Below are 22,184 nucleotides of genomic sequence, written 5' to 3'. Positions count from 1 at the left end.
CATATGCCTGCAAGCTTTAAAATATTTTACACGGCCTGCTTAAAAAGACAAGACATAAGATATAAAATTCTATATAAACTTGAGAAAAAAAAAACAATACAAAACACATTAGATTACATAGCTATGTTGTATTTACAGTTCACTTGTGCTTTTTGACAGTCTAGCATTACGCTACAGGATATGTTTCATTCTCAAGGCCTTGAATGCATCACGCTACGACCCAAAGAAACCAGCTGGCTTTGTGTTGTGGACCTTGACCTGGTTTCTCATCCCATCGCGGCATTATCTAACACACTGAATGGGTCAACCGGGATGTGCTGCAAAGAATGGCATTACTGGTGCAGTGTCCCATATGTGCAGGGTCAGACCATGTGTTGGCTGTTAGAGAAAAATGGAAAGGAAGTAATTCATGTCCCGTAGTCCATTCCTATGTTTTGTTTGATCAATTTCAGTCTGCGATTTCAATGGTCGCTATACGTTTGTCTCCAGACCATTCATGTCGATGGCACAATGGTCCTTGTCTCTGTGTTTCAGGTGTCGTGGTGGTATGGGCGGCTTTTTCCGATCAGGCGGCGGCGGACGAACCCCTTCCTCCAGCTGCATGAGACGGGCCACATCTGGAGGGATGTGCTCAGGTTTGCCCCCTGGTGGCGGGGACTGGAAACTACCATTTTTCTGCTGACAGTTCGGCAAACCCTGGTTACTCATGGGCTTTGTTTCGCAGACGAGAGGGACCTATGGAGAGACAGGGAAATGCTGATTCAGTATTTATTTTTATGCACCGTTTAACTCAAATCTCAGACTCAAGTCAGCCTACCAGAGCGTTGTTGTGTTGACACAAAGCTAATATAAATAGTAGCTGAAAAACTTGGAAAAGTTGCCTCAGCAAGTAACTGAAATACGTTTAAGTAAAAATGCTCCCGTTTTGCATGTATTATGAGCATAAGAGCTTGTGCAACAATTTCAAACTGAAAAATTAAACATTCCTTTTAGAATGACATCAGCAATATATACATTTAAGGTGTGATGTAGAAGAACGCAGATATTATATTTTATATCTATTTGAGGAAGGAATCAAGGTTTCTCTATAGGACTGTCAGATTAGCGTTGTTATCAACAACAACAAAACAACAACAACAAACAACAACAACAAAAATATTTAAGAGCATTCTTGTTATTTGAAATAAAATATAAATATAAGATAATCAAAGTGCTAAAATTACTAATGGAAATAAAAATAAAATTGGAGAACAAATGACAAAAATATAATAAACATTTAATTTACAAAAAAAGTATTTTTTTTTATAAAACAAATAAAAAGCACATAAAATTATAAAAGAAATAAGCTAAAATAATAATAAAAACTAATGAAAATTATACATAAAGAAGTAGATAAATAATACTAAAACAGCACAGAATTGCTGTATTGCTTATATTACAGTCTTTTAATACACAATAAACATGCTTCACATCTTTTGGTGGTGCGGTGTATGGGTTAAATCTCAGATCATGTAATAAAGATTCAAGCTCTGTAATGAGAAAGCAATAAGCTATCATTATTTTACTCTTGAGCTAATTTGTCCAGATGAATGGCACCTAAAGAATTATCTACATTCTTTTTTTCTTACGAAACAATGTTTTTCCATCTTGTCGTGACTATCCTGTCTCTCTGTTTGTCGATATCTGCTTGCAATAGTCACGATCTCTCCTCTCATCACTAAGTTTGTCCTGATTTACAAAACTTCAGTATCCTTGAGATGTCTTTGTTATTACAGCAAGGTATAAATTAAATGACCTGTCCTTTTTGTCAAGGAATAGACATTGAAACCCACTCTAGATTTCTGTGTTTCAGACAGAGGTGTCAAATACTTCGTTACATTACTTAAGTATAAATTTTGAGTATCTATACTTTATTGGAGTAATTATTTTTCAGCCGACTTTTTACTTCTACTCCTTACATTTTCACGCAAGTATCTGTATTTTCTACTCCTTACATTTTAAAAATATGTTCGTTACTGCTATTTCATTTCGGCTTGTTTTCATTTGTCGTCATAAAAAAAAAAAAACTATCCAGGTAAATCGCGCCATCCGGATGGAGTGAATTTGATTGTTTATATTTATCTATTTATCTTCTATTTATATTTTTAGACATTAATAAAAATAAAAAAAATGAAAGTTGACGTAGACGATAGAAAAACAAACCTAGACATTTCATAACCTCATAACTTTCATAATCTGATAATTCAACCCGTTATAATTACACTGACATACTGACATGACAGTCTCACGCACGCACGCTTTTCCGTCAGCGCGACCCACATACTCACTTATATCCACTTACTGTAGTAGTAGCTATTATAGGCCTCTAAATTAATGTATTAATCATAGCCTAATTGGCCAACTAATAATTATAAAATGATGATTCATGCAGCAGCGAGCATTTCAGTGTCTGCACCTGTTGTTGACACTGTTGTTGACCTGTTGTTGACAGTGCCCAAGAAGAGAGCGCTGGCCGAGTTTGAAAACATTGTGGAGCAGGACGAGGATGACGACGATGAAGTACAGCAATACATGCGCCTCAATCACAACATGGAAGGTGATGGACGAGATGTGCTGCTGTGGTGGAAACAGCACGAGACCCTGCTACCGCAACTGTCAAGACTGGCTCGCTCTGTGTTTAGTGTCCCGCCAGCAGCAGCAGCGAACGTGTCTTCAGTGCAGCGGGAAGAGTGATGGAAGAGAGGAGGACTGGGTTAAAACCTTTTAGCAACCACTCTGGATGCTATTCTTTTTCTCCACGATGCTCTGTAAGAGACTGTTCTAACTTTTCATTTGACTGGACTTTATTTTCGTTTAACTGTTGGAAACTAATGGAAAAAGGAATGGACATGTTCTGTGGTGCATTTTTGAGGTAAAATAACCTTCAAGTTTGTTTTTATTCATTTAATTTGTTTAGATTGTAGGCTATTTCTCATTTCGTTTGCGAGCGCTGTTGCGAGCCTGCCTAAGTATTTAAATTTATTTTATTTTACTCACTGTGGTTTAATAAATAAACATATATTAAACTAACTGTCTGTGTGATATGCTTGAAGTGTTTTATATCTGTGGATTTTATTGTAGCCAAGTAAAGTATTAGCGTTAATTTGAGAGACTTAATTGATTAAATATGTTTTAGGCTACTTGCTGTTGGCTCGGCTGATTAACGTTAATCGTCATTTTAAAAAAAATGCTCCAAACATTTTTCTAAATTAACTTGATAAAGAAATGAAAAGAAACATAACACAAAACTGACCCATTTTTTATTGTTGCAAATAGGGCAGGCTTCTGCTGTGTAATAAAATAAATAAATTAATAAAAACACGGGCACGTGTCGGACTCGGGCTGATAATTCTGATGAGCTGTCGGACACGGGTCGGGCTAAGGCCTGAGCGTCTCGGGCCAGGGCCGGGCTCGGGCCTAGATTTGAGGCCCGTGCAGGGCTCTATTATAAATAACTAGTTAAGTTGTCCAAAGTAATTTAACGATACCATTCACAGCGTTATTCAAACGGACCTTTTCACTGACGTAATGACGCAATTACGTGCACTTGCTAGCCTGTTCCATTTACGTGTTCTCCGAATGCTATAAGAGGAGTCTCGACTAGCCTTTGAAGGAAGTGACTTGGAAGGACCAGTCCTGCCAAGGAAGTATCCTTGACATTGAGAAACGGTGTGTGTTTATCAATAGTATGTTAGAATATCCGTATCTGTGCAGTTCTTTGTCATAAATACAGTTTACAAAAGGTCACGAGGGAGCAGTCGGTTTCTCATCTTCTGTAAAGTTTTCGCTTGTCACCGCTCATCACACCACAGCCGTTTCCTCCAGCGAAAATCTAGCCCTTAACACATATGAACGAACACATACTTTAATTACACTTATTTGAATATACTTAATTTAATATTTTCACTTAAAAGAATGGTGTTCGGCCAGTTATTTATATATTTTGCTGTAGTGTGTCAGTATAAAATATCAGTTTACATTTCCAAACATTAATTTTGCCGTTGCCAGACTGCTTGTGAATTCAAAATCGCACTAGATTATTATTAAAATTAATGGCAAACTAATTCCTACTGACACACTACAGCAAAATATATAAGTAACTGGCTTAAAACCCTTTTTTGGGCTGAAAATACTAATGTGCCTAAGACTTTTGCACAGTAGGCTACTGTATTTTAAAAACTACATTGTTGCTACTTTATAAAGAATGAGCATACAGTCATTCACAGAACTGATTAAAGACTATTTGGCTCATTTACCAAATTGGTGCTTTCTCTTCGTCCTCCACGAATTAAGCTACTGTAGGTAGTTCGGTAGCGAGACGTTTTAATAAATTATCGTTTGCGATTGATGACGCGATTGACAATGTTGTGATAAGTAGGCTATGCCAACTTTGTAACTTGTCCCCCCCCCCCCCACACACACACTGGACATAGCAGACGTATGTAGCGAATACAGGAAGCTATCAATCAAGAAGGTATCAGGATTATGAGTTATTTTTCATTTTTAGTTTTTGATTAATCACTTGGATTAATCATTCATTTTGACCGCACTGTAATGTTTATTGTAAATAGACAACCATACAAGGCTTATTGCTACCAGCCCTGGGTACACCAATGTTCTTGTCCATTGCCCTCGCAGATTCCTGCAGCTAAGCTTGGATGTACATTTACATTCCATTAAAGGTTATTGATGCCACTGAAGTTTGACTTTTTGCACCATAACAATACTTATAGGCAACTACTCATTATATCTAGTTCTTTAATGTATCTGCATTGTACTAAAGTGCGTTCATTTTCAATGGGCATATTGTCACAGTGTCTGGGTTGTGTCCCTGGGTTTCCACTAGATGTCCCCCTTTCTCACGGTGTCTGTCACCTTATCACTTCCTGTCCCTTATTTGGTCACCTTCCTCCTTGTTGAGTAATTGATTGTTCCCCACCTGTCTCCTGTTCCCTCATTATCCTTCTGTGTATTTATACCCGGTCTGTCTGAGTCTGTGTTACGGAGTCCTTGTTTAATGTTGATGTTAATTCATGTCCGTCATCTTGCCTTGCCTTGCCTTGCCTTTGTGTTTTGTTGGATATCGACCCCTGCCTGGACTGTTTATTCTTTGGATTGCCCCTTTAATAAATACATACCCGCAATTGGTTCTCTCTCCTGTGTTTTCTGTAACACCGATCGTGACAGAAGGACTCCGTCACTGCAAGAGCCAGCGGTATGTCGGCTTGTGTCTCCTCCCCAGCCACAGTGCGGGAGAGGAATGGATTTGAAGGAACTCACCTGGTGGTTCTCCGGGGAACCAGAGGAGGTCGCCGAGGAGGGAGTGGTCGAGAGGATACTCAGCACCGCTCTCAACCAGGGCCGCCCTTCAACCCGGGGCTCGTGTGGGATGGATTAGAGCCACCGTCTCACCATGGCGGACGGAGAGGAGAGAGGAAGCGCACGACCGCCACGGTGGCGTCACTGCCCATGATGGCTGCTAGTCCAGCGCCACGAGGCAGGATGGCCGCCAGCTCAGCGCCAATGCCCAAGATGGCCGCTAACACGTTCTTGGATTACTTTTCCACACTGTCAAGGATCTTAGAGATTCCCAAGATTGTTCACGTCACAGCTGCTGAGCCAGTGCCACAGCCCAGGATGGTCGCCAGGCCAGCACCACAGCACAAGATGGCCGCCAGTCCAGCGCCACCGCACAAGATGGCCACCAGACCAGCACTACAGCGCAAAATGGCCGCTAACCCGGCGCCAAGGCCCAAGATGGCCGCTCGTCCAGAGTCATGGCCCAAGATGACCGCCAATCCAGCGCCACAGCACAAGATGGCTGCCAGCCCAGTGCCACAGCGCAAGATGGACACTCACCCAGCGCCAATGCCCAAGTTGGCCACCTATCCAGAACCAAGGTCCAAGATGGCCGCCCGTCCCGAGTCATGGCCCAAGAGGGCCATCAATCCAGCGCCACAGGCCAAGATGGCCGTCAATCCAGCACCACAGCACAGGATGGCTGCCAGCCCAGTGCCACAGCACCAGATGGCCACCTGTCCAGAGTCATGGCCCAAGATGGCTGCTTGCCCAACGCCGCTGCACAGGAAGACCGTCACAGCTGATCCTCTGGAGTCGAGTCAGGTTCCAGTTGACCCTCCAGAGTCGAGTCAGGTTCCAGTGGACTCTCCAGAGTCGAGTCAGGTTCCTGTTGACCCCCCAGAGTCGAGTCAGGTTCCAGTGGACTCTCCAGAGTCGAGCCAGGTTCCAGTGAACTCTCCAGAGTTGAGTCAGGTTCCAGTTGACCCTCCAGAGTCAGGGCTAGTCACCGCTGACCTTCCAGAGTCAGGGCTAGTCAACGATGACCTTCCAGAGTCAGGGCTAGTCACCGCTGACCTTCCAGAGTCAGGGCTAGTCACCGCTGACCTTCCAGAGTCAGGGCTAGTCACCGCTGACCTTCCAGAGTCAGGGCTAGTCAACGATGACCTTCCAAAGTCAGGGCTAGTCAACGATGACCTTCCAGAGTCAGGGCTAGTCACCGCTGACCTTCCAGAGTCAGGGCTAGTCACCGCTGACCTTCCAGAGTCAGGGCTAGTCACCGCTGACCTTACAGAGTCAGGGCTAGTCACTGATGACCTTCCAGAGCCAGGGCTAGGTACCATGGACTCTCCAGAGACAAGGCTAGTCACCGCTGACCTTCCAGAGTCAGGGCTAGTCACCGCTGACCTTCCAGAGTCAGGGCTAGTCACCGCTGACCTTCCAGAGTCAGGGCTAGTCACCGCTGACCTTCCAGAGTCAGGGCTAGTCACCGCTGACCTTACAGAGTCAGGGCTAGTCACTGCTGACCTTACAGAGTCAGGGCTAGTCACTGATGACCTTCCAGAGCCAGGGCTAGGTACCATGGACTCTCCAGAGACAAGGCTGGTCACCGTTGACCTTTCAGAGTCAAGTCAAGTCACTGGTGATCTTCAAGGACTGAGTCAAGTCACGGGTGATCTTCTAGGACTGAGTCAAGTCACCGGTGATCTTCATGAACAAAGGCAAGTCACCATTGATCTACATGAGCAAATACAAGTCACCAATGATCTTCATGTACAAGTGCAAGTCACCGATGGTCTTCATGAACAAATGCCAGTCACCAATGCTCTTCGCAAGCAGAGTCAGGCCAGCACCAATCTTCTGGAGTCCAGTAAAGACACATGGGCATTACCAGAGTTTCGTCGTCCCGTTGGTCCGGCCGCACGGAGGTCTGCTCCGCCTTGGGGGGCCCTCGTGCTGACCACATGGCTGTGGTGGTCTTCTGCTCCGCCCTGGGGGACTTCCGCCCTGACCACACTGTTGTGGTGGTCTTCTGCTCCGCCCTGGGGGGCTTCCGCCCTGACCACACGGTTGTGGTGGTCTTCTGCTCCGCCCTGGAGGACTTTGGCTTCGACCACAAGGACCTGGTGGTCTTCTGCTCCGCCCTGGGGGGCTCTCTCCCTGACTACACGGTTGTGGTGGTCTTCTGCCCCGCCCTGGAGGATTCCGGCCTCGACCACAAGGACGTGGTGGTCTTCTGCTCCGCCCTGGGGGGCTTCATGTTGTTTTTTTGTTCTTGTGTTCACTCCTGTCCCTGTTCCTCTCTGTCAGTCTGGCCCTCCGTCCCTCCCCCTGAACCTCCTCCGGTCCTCCTCCCTCCTGGTCTCCCTGTTTGGTGTTCACACTTCCGGTGTCTGTTCCCCATGTTTTTCTTTTCTGGCCCTCCGTCCCTCCCCCTGAGCCTCCACCTGTCCGCCTCCCTCCTGGTCTCTGTTTTGTGTCTGTCGTGGAGCGTCTGGGAGCCACTCCGTAGAGGGGGGGTACTGTCGCAGTGTCTGGGTTGTGTCCCTGGGTTTCCACTAGATGTCCCCCTTTCTCACGGTGTCTGTCACCTTATCACTTCCTGTTCCCTTATTTGGTCACCTTCCTCCTTGTTGAGTAATTGATTGTTCCCCACCTGTCTCCTGTTCCCTCATTATCCTTCTGTGTATTTATACCCGGTCTGTCTGAGTCTGTGTTACGGAGTCCTTGTTTAATGTTGATGTTAATTCATGTCCGTCATCTTGCCTTGCCTTGCCTTCGTGTTTTGTTGGATATCGACCCCTGCCTGGACTGTTTATTCTTTGGATTGCCCCTTTAATAAATACATACCCGCAATTGGTTCTCTCTCCTGTGTTTTCTGTAACACCGACCAAGACACATATATGCGGCTGAAACAGGTAGCCTAGTGCATCCCAAATTTTTCAACATGAACATTTTAATAGAACATTATAGTCATTATGGCCTATGGCCTTTAGAAAAATGTTTTTTTGAGGAGGTGGGGTAGTGCACAATAGGCCCCTGTGGTGCGGCCTAAGCTTTTGTTCTTAATGGCATTTTTTCCCTTACATTACTTTTACTTTTATACTTTAAGTAGTTTTTTAAACCAGTACTTTTACACTTTTACTTGAGTAAAAAGCTTGAGTTGATACTTCAACTTCTACAAAAGTCTTTTTAAACCCTAGTATCTATACTTCTACTTGAGTAATGAATGCCAATACTTTTGACACCACTGGTTTCAGAGAATTGTTGATTTCCATTCAAATGTCCATCTGCCTTTATTCATCTGTGTAATAACTGGTGGAAATTAAGTTTACACTTATGTCTTCATGAGACGCTGACAAAGACATGAAATGTCAGTCATTGTGGTCCGTGACCATGCAACTTGTAATTTTTGATTTAAATAAATTCTGTGAAAACTCCTAGATGATTAAGAAAGAACCTTGTGAGGACCAAATTCAGTCTTTGTGTTTGTGTAAGTGTGTTTGTGTTAATATATGCAGGACAGGTGTAGTGCATTTAAGTAGTGACTTAGAAATAGTACAGATATTTCTTTTAAATAAACGTATTTACTCTTTGAAACAATAGTAATAAAAAAAACATTTTGGACACTACTATAGTTATACAATTTATCCTAATTTAAATAAAAAATGTATAAGTCAACTTGTCAGTTTTATTCTCTCAGATAACTCACCACATCTCCTTCTTTAATGAAGTCTTTTCTGCAGATATGGGCCATTATTCCTGTGGCCAGAGCATCTCCCATCACATTGACCATGGTGCGGAATCGGTCTCTGAAGAGGTGAGGACAGATCAACAGAATTAACTTCATGCATTTTAAAAACAATGGTGGATAAAACATAGTCAGGATAAATACAAATGATGGGAAATGTACAACCAAGCCCAAGAGTGATTGATTATTTGACTTCGTGTCGGACTGATTTTTTTTTTTTTTGAAAACTCTGATTGGTGTGACACCAGTAAACTCTTTTTTATGATAATAGTGACCATTCGTCACTTCCTGTTGAGTTGATTTCCTGTCTAAGAGGCCATTCACACAGAGCATGTTTTTGCATTTACAGTACAATTGCAGCATACAGGGAAGCATAATGAAAAAACCTCTTGTAACTCACACAGTATTTTAAATATAAAGCATTCTTGCAGCTAAAGAGGGCAATTCTCAGATACATCCACCGAGTGCATTTTTAAATAGAAAAACAATGGAAAACCAGCACAGTAGAATACAAAAACATACTGTGTGTGAACAGCCTCCAACTGTGCATTGACAAAAAGTGGTTTCTACCTAAATGTCAAGATATCAAAATATCAAGCACATGTCCATACTTACAGGGCCCAATCAACAGCGATAATGAGAGTGATGTCATCAGTTGGCAGTCCGACAGATGTCAACACTATCACCATGGTGACCAGGCCAGCCTGTGGGATCCCAGCTGCACCGATGCTCGCTGCTGTCGCTGTAATACTGGAAAACATGGTAAATTAATCATTACACAGCAAGCAAAACGTTATGAAGGACAAGCAACACTGTCGGAGTAAAGCTTTTTCTTTAAAAAGCTAATTTAGGTTGGCAGATCATAGGATGGATATACTAATTGCATGCAAATATAATGAATGACTGAGAACCAGCCTTTGTGCAAACAGTAATAACAAACAAAATCAAACACAGAATGAGCACCTGCACACAACATTCTCTTGCATGAATGCTTTCATGCATATGCAACTCATGCACCCTCGCAGGTGTAACATCAGTCAGCTTGTTTGGGGTTTAATGCACGCTGCTTCACTGAGGAATAACATATATCAATGTCACACTTCGATCTGCACACAATTTATAATGCAAAGGGAAGAATAAAAGATACTCTGACCTTCTCTAGTGAAGTAATGAGTCTCTAATGAGAAACACTGTTTGGTATTTTAGGTAGATTGGTGCAAAAGAGCCACTGACTGCGAAGCTTAAATATAATGACATAGTTTTGAGCAACGTTATTTTTAAGAACAACAACCACAGTAATTTGTTACTCATTATAAGAGATGACAAATTACGGAAAGTGACAAATTACAACATTAGGGTGATTGTGACCTCTTAATTGGGCGGTGCAATAAAGGCACTAGGGCTGGGACAACGCGTCGAGGTCATCGATGATGTCGACGCAAAAAATACATCAACGCAAAATATGCGCATCAATTCGTCGACCTGTTTTTATTTCTCTAAAAAACGTTTGCAAAACGTTTACCTTATGTGCGCTGAATATACGCGATGGCCGGATCAACATTCTGTCCAACGTTATATAACCAATCCAGGGGTTTTTCTGCATTGATCTTTTTTTTGGCGGCTGTCAAAGCCTTATTTGATCGGTGAGTGATGTAGAATAGAATGACTGTGCTGCGCCTGACAGGGCGCGTACGAGAGAGAGCCCTACTGCGCGCGTGCACTCACAGTCTTCAAACAACACGAGCGCTTCTTGCTCTCTCTCTCTCCCTTGTGCATATTAATCAAAATCATTAAACACGATAGAAAAAGGGCGAAACACCAAAGTTTCACGCGCAGTTTCACTCACAGTCTTCAAACTACATGAGCGCTCTCTCTCTCTCTCTCTCTATCTCTTCCCCCACCCCCCTCCCCTCGTGAATATTAACCAAAATCATTAGACACGATAGAAAAAGGGCGGAACGCCTAAGTTTCACGTGGAGCATTCGGAGATTTTGTGTTCTCCATGACAGGCTGCTGGCTCCCACTGTTAATTTTTTTTTTTTTTTGGAAAAGCTAGGCCCTATGTGTTCAGTAAGCTTGTTTCAGTAAGCTATGTGTTTTCAAGGCTTCAAGGTTTTATTGAATGCTGTCTCTATACAAGTGCAAAGTAATGCATTCTTAGTCAGTCTTTTATTTTGTAATTTTAAGAGCAATAAACATATATTGCAATGTTAAGGAATTCATGTTTTTTTTCATTCAGATATGTAAATCAACATGTATAAATTGTTAGTAGTCAATTAATGGGGAGATAATCGAAATCGAATCGGTCTGAGAAAATTAATCGTTAGATTAATCGATGCATCGAAAAAATAATCGCTAGATTATGGAATTGATATAGACATGGAATTGATGTTGATGGTGTTGAAATTATTCAGGCAAGTGATGATATCTCAGATCATTATTTAGTTCTTTGCAAAATTCATATAGCCAAAATTGAAAATTCTACTTCTTGTTACAAGTATGGAAGAACCATCACTTCTAACACAAAAGACTGCTTTTTAAGTTATCTTCCTGATGTATCCAAATTCCTTAGCATATCCAAAACCTCAGAACAACTTGATGATGTAACAGAAACTATGGACTCTCTCTTTTGTAGCACTTTAAATAAAGTTGCTCCTTTACGCTTAAGGAAGGTTAAGGAAAACAGTTTGACACCATGGTATAATGAGCATACTCGCACCCTAAAGAGAGCAGCCCGAAAAATGGAGCGCAGCTGGAGGAAAACAAAACTAGAGGTATTTCGTATTGCTTGGCGGGAAAGTAACCTATCCTACAGAAAAGCATTAAAAACTGCTAGATCCGATTACTTTTCTTCTCTTTTAGAAGAAAACAAACATAACCCCAGGTATTTATTCAATACAGTGGCTAAATTAACGAAAAATAAAGCCTCAACAAGTGTTGACATTTCCCAACACCACAGCTGTAATGACTTTATGAACTACTTTACTTCTAAAATCGATACTATTAGAGATAAAATTGCAACCATTCAGCCGTCAGCTACAGTATCACATCAGACAGTGCACTATAGACCCCCTGAGGAACAGTTCCACTCATTCTCTACTATAGGAGAGGAAGAATTGTATAAACTTGTTAAATCATCTAAACCAACAACATGTATGTTAGACCCTATACCATCTAAGCTCCTGAAAGAGGTGCTTCCAGAAGTCATAGATCCTCTTCTGACTATTATTAATTCCTCATTGTCATTAGGACATGTCCCCAAAACCTTCAAACTGGCTGTTATTAAGCCTCTCATCAAAAAACCACAACTTGACCCCAAAGAACTAGTTAATTATAGACCAATCTCGAATCTCCCTTTTCTGTCCAAGATACTAGAAAAGGTGGTATCCACACAATTATATTCCTTCTTAGAGAAAAATGGTATATGTGAGGATTTCCAGTCAGGATTTAGACCGTATCATAGTACTGAGACTGCTCTCCTTAGAGTTACAAATGATCTGCTCTTATCATCTGATCGTGGGTGTATCTCTCTATTAGTTTTATTGGATCTTAGTGCTGCGTTTGACACAATTGACCACAACATTCTTTTGCATAGACTTGAATACTTTGTTGGCATCAGTGGAAGTGCATTAGCATGGTTTAAATCGTACTTATATGACCGCCATCAGTTCGTAGCAGTGAATGAAGATGTATCCTATCGATCACAAGTGCAGTATGGAGTACCTCAAGGCTCAGTACTAGGGCCGCTACTCTTCACGCTTTATATGTTACCCTTGGGAGATATCATCAGGAAACATGGTGTTAGCTTTCACTGTTATGCTGATGATACTCAGCTCTATATTTCTTCGCAGCCCGGTGAAACACACCAATTTGAAAAACTAATGGATTGCATAGTCGATATAAAAAACTGGATGACGAGTAATTTCTTACTGCTAAATTCTGAAAAAACAGAGGTGTTAATTATAGGACCTAAAAACTCCGCTTGTAATAACCTAGAACACTGTCTAAGACTTGATGGTTGCTCTGTCAATTCTTCGTCATCAGTTAGGAACCTAGGTGTGCTACTTGATCGCAATCTTTCCTTAGAAAGCCACGTTTCTAGCATTTGTAAAACTGCATTTTTCCATCTCAAAAATATATCTAAATTACGGCCTATGCTCTCAATGTCAAATGCAGAAATGTTAATCCATGCATTTATGACCTCAAGGTTAGATTATTGTAATGCTTTATTGGGTGGTTGTTCTGCACGCTTAGTAAACAAACTACAGCTAGTCCAAAATGCAGCAGCAAGAGTTCTTACTAGAACCAGGAAGTATGACCATATTAGCCCGGTCCTGTCAACACTGCACTGGCTCCCTATCAAGCATCGCATAGATTTTAAAATATTGCTTATTACTTATAAAGCCCTGAATGGTTTAGCACCTCAGTATTTGAATGAGCTCCTTTTACATTATAATCCTCTACGTCCGCTACGTTCTCAAAACTCAGGCAATTTGATAATACCTAGAATATCAAAATCAACTGCAGGCGGCAGATCCTTTTCCTATTTGGCGCCTAAACTCTGGAATAACCTACCTAACATTGTTCGGGAGGCAGACACACTCTTGCAGTTTAAATCTAGATTAAAGACCCATCTCTTTAACCTGGCATACACATAACATACTAATATGCTTTTATTATCCAAATCCGTTAAAGGATTTTTAGGCTGCATTAATTAGGTAAACCGGAACCGGAAACACTTCCCATAACAACCTATGTACTTGCTACATCATTAGAAGAATGGCATCTACGCTAATATTTGTCTGTTTCTCTCTTGTTCCGAGGTCACAGTGGCCACCAGATCCAGTCTGTATCCAGATCAGAGGGTCACTGCAGTCACCCGGATCCAGTACGTATCCAGACCAGATGCTGGATCAGTCCCTAGAAAGGACCTCTACATCCCTGAAAGACAGCGTAGACCAGGACAACTAGAGCCCCAGATACAGATCCCCTGTAAAGACCTTGTCTCAGAGGAGCACCAGGACAAGACCACAGGAAACAGATGATTCTTCTGCACAATCTGACTTTGCTGCAGTCTGGAATTGAACTACTGGTTTCGTCTGGTCAGAGGAGAACTGGCCCCCCAACTGAGCCTGGTTTCTCCCAAGGTTTTTTTCTCCATTCTGTCACCGATGGAGTTTCGGTTCCTTGCCGCTGTCGCCTCTGGCTTGCTTAGTTGGGGACATTTCATCTACAGCGATATCGTTGACTTGATTGCAAATAAATGCACAGACACTATTTAACTGAACAGAGATGACATAACTGAATCCAATGATGAACTGCCTTTAACTCTCATTTTTTGCATTATTGACACTGTTTTCCTTTTGAATGTTGTTCAGTTGCTTTGACGCAATGTATTTTGTTTAAAGCGCTATATAAATAAAGGTGACATTGACATTGACATTGACATAGATTAATCGTTTAAAAAATAATCGTTTATCCCAGCCCTAAAAGGCACGTCTCCAGTGCACTGCTAATGTGGACAGTGTAAAAGCTGTGGCCTGTTACTCGTGCATGAAAATAAATAAGAATTATATTGAGTGAATGCAGTAGTAAGAGTAGTGCAATAAATGTGCATCACTATTGCACTGCTTACATGCAATAAGTATGTGCTGCTATTACATTGATTACAGTATAAAGACTGCAACCTGTTTATATAGGAGTCGCAATAAGTGCATGCTGCTGTTGCTACGCTTATTTGGGCTAAATTAATTCTGTAACCTGCTAACTTAAATACTGCAATAAATGCAGTCTGCTGTTGCACTACACAGGTGGGCATAGTCAGTTCTGTAACCTGTTAACATAAGTGTCTCAATAAATGCACGCTGTTATCACACTGCATAAATGTGCAGTAATTTCTTTATCCTGTCAATAGTTTTTTGTTAGAAATACATGCTGCTATTGCAATGCTTACATATGCTGTGTAAATTCCGTGACCTGATAAAAGAAGCACTGCAATAAATGCATGCTGCTATTACACTGCATAAGTGTGCAAAATCAATTCTGTAACCTGGTAATATAGGTGTTGCATTAAATGCATTCTGTTATTGCTCTTCTTACGTGTGTAGACTGAATTCTGTGACCTGTTAATATCGGTGTCACAATAAATGCATGCTGCTATTGCACTGCATAAATATACAGTAAACTCTATATCCTGTTAATATAATTACAGCAATAAATGCATGCTGCTATTGCACTGCATAAATATACAGTAAACTCTGTATCCTGTTAAAATAATTACAGCAATAAATGCATGCTGCTATTGCCCTGATTAAACATCACAAGCATCTCAACACTGGCAACAGAGCATTTTAAAAAGCTAGATATGAGAGAGAGAGAGATGGCTGACGGAGAGAGAGAGATGACTGATGGGAAGACTTGGGAAGGCACAATTGAAAATTGCATAATAATCCTGTGGTAAGACAGCCATGTGACAGCGGTGTTTATCCCTGTAACAGCGCTGCCCAAATGCTCTCTTGCCCTCCGTCCCTGTCTATATCTCTACACCCTCCATTTCTTCATCTGACCTTCCATTCGCAAAATTGCAAGGTCTTTGTATCACTCTGTGATGTAGTGCACATAGTGAACTCTGAAGTATTCACATCTACTTATGCGCTTGATGTTGCTTTTAGTCCAGACGGGCTGACAGGAACATGTAGATTCTTAGATTCTGTAGCATTCCAGACCTGACGACACAAAAGCTCCGAGATAACGCTGCATGTCATATAATCTCATGAACACATCTGTGCAGTGACGGATGTCTTGTGCATGCATACATACACCCCACATGAGCATGTGCACGCTCACATGGATGGAGGAAATTTGAATAAGTGATCTGAAAAAAATATAATAATAATAATAATTTGAATAGTAAAGTAAAGAATTTCAGAACGGTTCAACATGTTTTATATTGCATTGTATTATATTATATTATATTATATTATATTATATTATATTATATTATATTATATTATATTATATTATATTATATTATATTATATTATATTATATTATATTATATTATATTATATTATATTATATTATATTATATTATATTATATTATGTTTACACCTTTTACATTTCTTAAGCATGACTAGATAATGCATATTGTGAGTTTGTCACATTCAGCACTTTTGCAGGGAACTTGCATCAAGCTTGACAAATGTCTTCAAATAATGGGTGAGTAGTTCAACAGCATATATTGCTTCATGAAATGTTTCTGTTTTGCATTACAATTTAAAAAAAAAATTCTGCTGAATTCAGCAAAAATAGTTACCGACACTCTGCTGTTTGGTAGCATTCTGCTTAAACAAGTAGAGTGAATATTTTAACCTGTTAATAAAGGCGACAAAATAAGTACACCCTACATGCAGGTGGGAACAAAGGAATGGAATTACCATATTCTAATCTTCAGATGCATAGACTAATTACTTGTATTATGTGTTATTTGTTTCACTAAGTTTATTCATGTTAATATGTGATTTACACAAGATGCAGTGGAAAAGTAAAAGAGGGCATTTAACACCTGCAAACACTAGATCATTAGATAATAGAAGGCACTTTCCTTTTGTTTTTAATGAGAATGTTTCCATTAAGGTCGTTAGATGTTTCTGTAGCGCATCCATTCAGATGCATCAATGCAAAGATGGATCTTAAGAGGTCTTGAGTTCTTTTCATGTGGATTTCAACAGCATCTCTTTGTAGCTCAGAATCAACACAGCATGAAACTCTGGTATGCTGATTGTTTATATATTATAGGATAAAATAATGTAAAACATTTCAAAAGTTATTTGGCTTTAATTTTGATTATTAGAGCTTATAGCTCATGAAAAAGAAAAAAATCCAGTATCTCAAATTATTTGAATAGATAAATAATTTAGATAAAAGATTTGAAAAACAGAAAAGTTCAAGTATTTACATTTATGCACTCAATACTTGGTTGGGGCTCCTTTAGCACAAACTCCAGCATCAGTGAGGAGTGGCATTGATTTTTCTTGTTTCTCTGCTTTTTCTTGAAAATATCCCATAGATTCCATATGGGCTTCAGGTCAGGCATGTTGGCTGGCCAATCAAGCACAGTAATATGATGGTCAGCAAACCACTTGGAAGTGGTTTTGGCACTGTGGGCAGGTGCTAAGTCCTGCTGGGAAAGGAAATCAGCATCTCTAATAGCGATTGTCAGCAGATGGAAGCATAAAGTGCTCTAAAATGGCTGCATTGACTTTGGACTTGATAAAACACAATGGACCAACACCAGCAGACGTCACAGCACCCCAAATCATCACTTTGGAAACTTCAAACTGGATTTCAAGCAGATTGAATTCTATGTCTCTCCAGTCTTCTTTCAGACTCCAGACTTTAATTTTCAATGATTATGATAATTTCAAACAAACACAAATTAACATGCCTATCTAAACCTGTCTCATATGGTCAATATATAAGCATTTCATTATGTATGCACAAAAACAAAACAAAGAGATCAATTGTTTTTACAAACTTACATTACTTTTTCAAACTTAATCATTAAGACTCAATCATTGTTTTATACCTGATAGTGATAATTTGGCCAAAGTCAAGCTCGTAGTTGTTGACCTGGGCGATAAAAATGGCTGCCACAGCTTCATACAGCGCAGTGCCGTCCATGTTGATCGTGGCTCCCACGGGCAGCACGAAGCGAATGATCCGCCGGTCTATGTGATTGTTCTCCAGCAGGCACTTGAAGGTGATAGGCAGAGTGGCAGAACTGCAAATGAAAAAAAAGATCTCAGTTTTACCTAAATATCAAAGGCTACAAGCAAAAAGTAAACTCAAATTAAACTCAAAATAAACTCAAACATTTCTTATCATATTCAAACACTTCCAGATTTCATCCGCATGTTTGCTTGTTCAATATTATTTCCAGAACACTAACAGAATCCGTAACACATTAAGTCCCTTGTGAGAAAATCCACATATTAATCAGTGTAAGAAATGCTAATAAAGATGTTGAGCAAATTCTGCGTGATATTTCACCAACTGTTACCGCAGTTTCTCTTTAATACAAAAAAAGACTTCTATTCACACTGGATGCAAACACTGAAACGATGCAACTACTGCAAGAAAGACTGAAGTAAGACATTGTGTTATGAATAAATTACAGATGAGTGTTGTGCTGTGGAGCTTTGTTTTCTTTTTGCCCCCCCCTTGTGTGTGTCTGCATTTTTGTTTTAAGTGGATGCAGTGGACAAAAGCATACATTTTTTTTATGAAATTCATCATGATGAGAGCTTGTGCAATATTTATTTAGTTTTCTCTCTTCCATTTCTCTCTCTATAATGTATTTTCCTGTGTCAGGAACCGTGGGATGGGAGAAAACATGTTGTCACGTCAGTATGAGTGGAAAATAAAAGAAATGTCTTGCAATTTAAATATATTTTTAGCCAGCTAGCTTAGTTACTTGCACAAAGGCAAGAAAATGAACAGGATGGAAATAGTGAGCTGAGGTTTTTAATATTTATGTTCAAAGGTTTGGGGTCAGTAAAATTGTATTATTATTATTATTATTATTATTATTATTGACTGATTGATCAAAAGTAACAGTAACTATCAAATTCAAGTTTTAAATTTTTTTTTTCAAATAAATACTGTTCTTTTGAACTTTCTATTCATCAAAGAATCCTAAAGGAATGGTATCACAATTTCCACCAAAACACGAAGCAGCACAACCATTTTTAACATTAATAAAAATCAGTTTCTTGAGCAGCAAATCACCATGATTTCTGAAGGATCACATGATACTGAAGACTGGAGCAATGATGCTGAAAATTCAGCTTTGATCACAGAAATAAATAACATTTTACAATATATTCAAATCTATACTTTAAATTATAATATTTCACAGTTTTACTTTTTTTCTGTATTTTTTGATCCGGTAAATGCAGCCTTGAGTTTTGTTTTAAAAGCATTAAACATATTGAACTTTTTAACATTAGTGTATGTGTATATAATGTGTGTGTGTATCTTCTTATCTTGTGTAAATGTTGATATCAATTAAACCAGAAAAAAAAAAATCCATCAAAAAATCCCGAAAAACGACGTAACTTCTTGGAGGATGATGATGAAACTAACAGGATGAGTATGAAACGTGACTGTGTTTCAGCTGGTGTTTGCGTGTGTTGTACCTGGAGGACGTGGCCAGAGAGATGAGCAGGGCCTGCAGGATTCCTCGGATGTAGACGATGGGGCTCTTCTTGGTGATGAAGAAGTACATGCTGGGCAGGATGAAGAGGCCGTGCAGAATGAGGCCCATCACCACAGTGATGGCGTAAAAGCCCAGCTTCTTCCCCATCGCAGACGGGTCACTCATCTCCAGGATCTTACCGGCCACCAGAAACACGATGCCAAATGGGAAGTACCTGCACAGTAAACTAGCTGTAAGTATATTCACAAAATAGCCTTTAATTCTATATTACTTAACCATTAAAGCATACTATATCATTATTGATACACATTTCTGAGCCCTAAATGATCAGCTTGATCAAACTTTTAGAAAAATCAGTGAATATCAAATATGTTAATCATTATTGTATTGCAGTGCATTATATGTTTAGATCATAAAGCATTTAACTATCATCTTTCTAAGACGTATTATTGGCAGATGCAGAGTGATGACTGGTGTTTACAGTATATCATTTTATGTAAATATCTTGCTGATTTACAATAATAGTTTTCAGAATTACGTCTTACTGCACTAAGTTTCATATTTTTTGTTAAGTTTTGACTTCTGAATAAAACTTATGTCTTTTATCTGAATTTGAGCTCCATATTCTCAATTTATTGTACTGTATGAGTTGTAAAAGTCTGAAGTATCTTTTAAAATGTATATTTTCAAATGTTTTGTTTGGTTAAGTATAAAAAATACAAAATAAATAAATCAATATTAAATTAAATTAAATACAAATTTTCAAGCTTTAGAATAAGCAGATATTGTGTTATCATTCTTTTTTATGAGCTAAATTCATAAATAATTTATTTTTATTGTATACAATTCATTACAATTTTATACAATTTAAATGAATATTATTTTATAATAAAATAAATGATTTATTAATTCAGCTCATTTCAATATAGTCTTACCAGATGACAATAGCGACGATTTTCAGCACTGCTTCATTGAGACTTTGGCAGAAGTTCACCAGAGCACTGCCGTTAGGACCCATCCTGCCCAACATTATGCCTGTGCAAAATTAAGCAACAATATGCAAATATGAGATATGATATGAAAAGATTTACACATTTATCATCCAGTTCGTTTGTTGTCTCTGTGCCAGTGTTCTCACCCATGGTGGCAGAGAAGATGACGATCCCCAGGACGTTCATGCCCTCGCTGGTGCCAGGAAGCGTCCGCATTACCACGTCAGGAGGTGGTGTCAGATCCAGCTGGAAGTTCTGGATGTCCGTCCCGTTATCGTCCTGAATCCCATAGATTAGAGCGCGGCGAGTGGTGGTTTCTGTCAGACTGGTGGCCACTGTCGTCTTGGGAGTCTTCATTATGGGGACACTGTTGGTACGATACTACAGAGAAGAAACACTAAATCAATCTGTAATGAATGAAAATTTGCTATACTCACACTCTGGCCATCCAAGATGTTGATGAGTTTGTTTCTTCATCAGATTTGGAGAAACGTTGCATTAGATTACTTGCTAACCAATGGATGTGAATGGGTGCCGTCAGAATGAGAGTCCAAACAGCTGATGAAAACATCACAATAATCCACAAGTAATCCACACCGCTCCAGTCCATCAGTTAATATCTTGTGAAGTGAAAATGTATGTGTTTGTAAGAAACAAATCTTTAATTGAACCGTTGCTTCTGGCTAAAATATGAGTCCTTTATCCATAATTTTGCTTTCCGCAGTGGAAAAAGTCATCTTGTCTGAATTGGGAGAGAAATCTGCACAGATCAAGCATCGTTTATAAGCTAAAACAGTTTTAAACAAATATGTGGATGAATTTTGATGTGAAACGACAACAGAGGATGGACTTTCCCACTGGAGGAAGCAATTATAATATAATTATAATATAATAATTCTCATTTGTAAGTCGCTTTGGATAAAAGCGTCTGCTAAATGATTAAATGTAAATATAATGGATTATGGACTCATATTTTAGTCAGAAGCAATGGTTTAAAAAAAAAATCTTAGATTTGTTTCTTACAAACATGCAGCTTTTCTCTTTACTAGGCATTAACTGATGGACTGGAGTGATTACTTGGATTACTTCTGGATTATTGTGATGTTTTTATCAGCTGTTTGGACTCTCATTCTGACGGCACCCATTCACTGCAGAGCATCCATTGATGACCAAGTGATGCAATGCTACACTTCTCTAAATCTGATGAAGAAACAAACTCATCTTGGATATTAGTTTTTTGATTTTTTTTTTAATGTGCTTCTTAACACATAATTAAATAAAAAAGATCCAATGTCTCAAAGTCTGACTTAAGTAATAAACATAATCCATAAGCAGATCAGTTGCCTTATCTTAAATGGTAAGATATGAATTTTCATTGTCCATTTTTTCTTACATACAGTATAAGGATTGTGACTAATAATTCATGGCTATCTATGGATTCTTACCTGTTGAAATGTGGCTTGAACAAGGTTGGCTGGAAACATGTTTCTGTTTAGAGACATAAAAAACATCAGTTATACACGTGCATAGAGCAGCATTGAACTGCACTGAATACTTTCAATAGGACTTTCCTTGAAAATATATGGTGTACACAACTTATAGTAACTTTCATACAACTGTCCTTGCCAGTTCCTTGGAGTGTGCAAAAAAAAAAAAAAAAAAAAATCCTTTTACATTTTGTCATGAGGACAGAAAAAAATAATAATAATGGAAGGCCAACAAGTGCATAATGAAAATTTTTTTTGTGCTTTTGAAGGATGTTGACATTTTCAAAGATGGCCATAAAAGAAAATTATTCATTACCCATTACAGGGTGAATTCAATCTAGAGCAAGTTTTGTGAGGTTCTTCAGTGCAAAAAATTGCACCCTATTTACAGATAATC

At 39.5% G+C, this 22,184-nt stretch overlaps 1 protein-coding gene across 1 annotated transcript in view; it reads right to left on the bottom strand.

The window, feature by feature from the left end:
- slc1a7b (solute carrier family 1 member 7b) overlaps positions 1-22,184 on the bottom strand; it is a 65,121-nt gene continuing 42,937 nt past the window's right edge. Inside the window, exons 4-11 of the mRNA XM_059528425.1 lie at positions 21,746-21,788; positions 20,447-20,681; positions 20,244-20,343; positions 19,289-19,522; positions 17,677-17,871; positions 9,704-9,838; positions 9,050-9,149; positions 1-735 (exon numbers count right to left, since the gene is read on the bottom strand). Of these exons, the coding sequence (XP_059384408.1) occupies positions 472-735; positions 9,050-9,149; positions 9,704-9,838; positions 17,677-17,871; positions 19,289-19,522; positions 20,244-20,343; positions 20,447-20,681; positions 21,746-21,788 (1,306 nt within the window). The 3' untranslated portion in view covers positions 1-471. The remainder of the gene's footprint in view (positions 736-9,049; positions 9,150-9,703; positions 9,839-17,676; positions 17,872-19,288; positions 19,523-20,243; positions 20,344-20,446; positions 20,682-21,745; positions 21,789-22,184) is intronic.

This window comes from Carassius carassius, chromosome 37 (assembly GCF_963082965.1).
Source record: "Carassius carassius chromosome 37, fCarCar2.1, whole genome shotgun sequence".
NCBI lineage: Eukaryota > Metazoa > Chordata > Actinopteri > Cypriniformes > Cyprinidae > Carassius > Carassius carassius.
The sequence above is the reverse complement of the archived record's forward strand: the minus strand, read 5'-3'. Positions and strand labels throughout refer to the sequence as shown.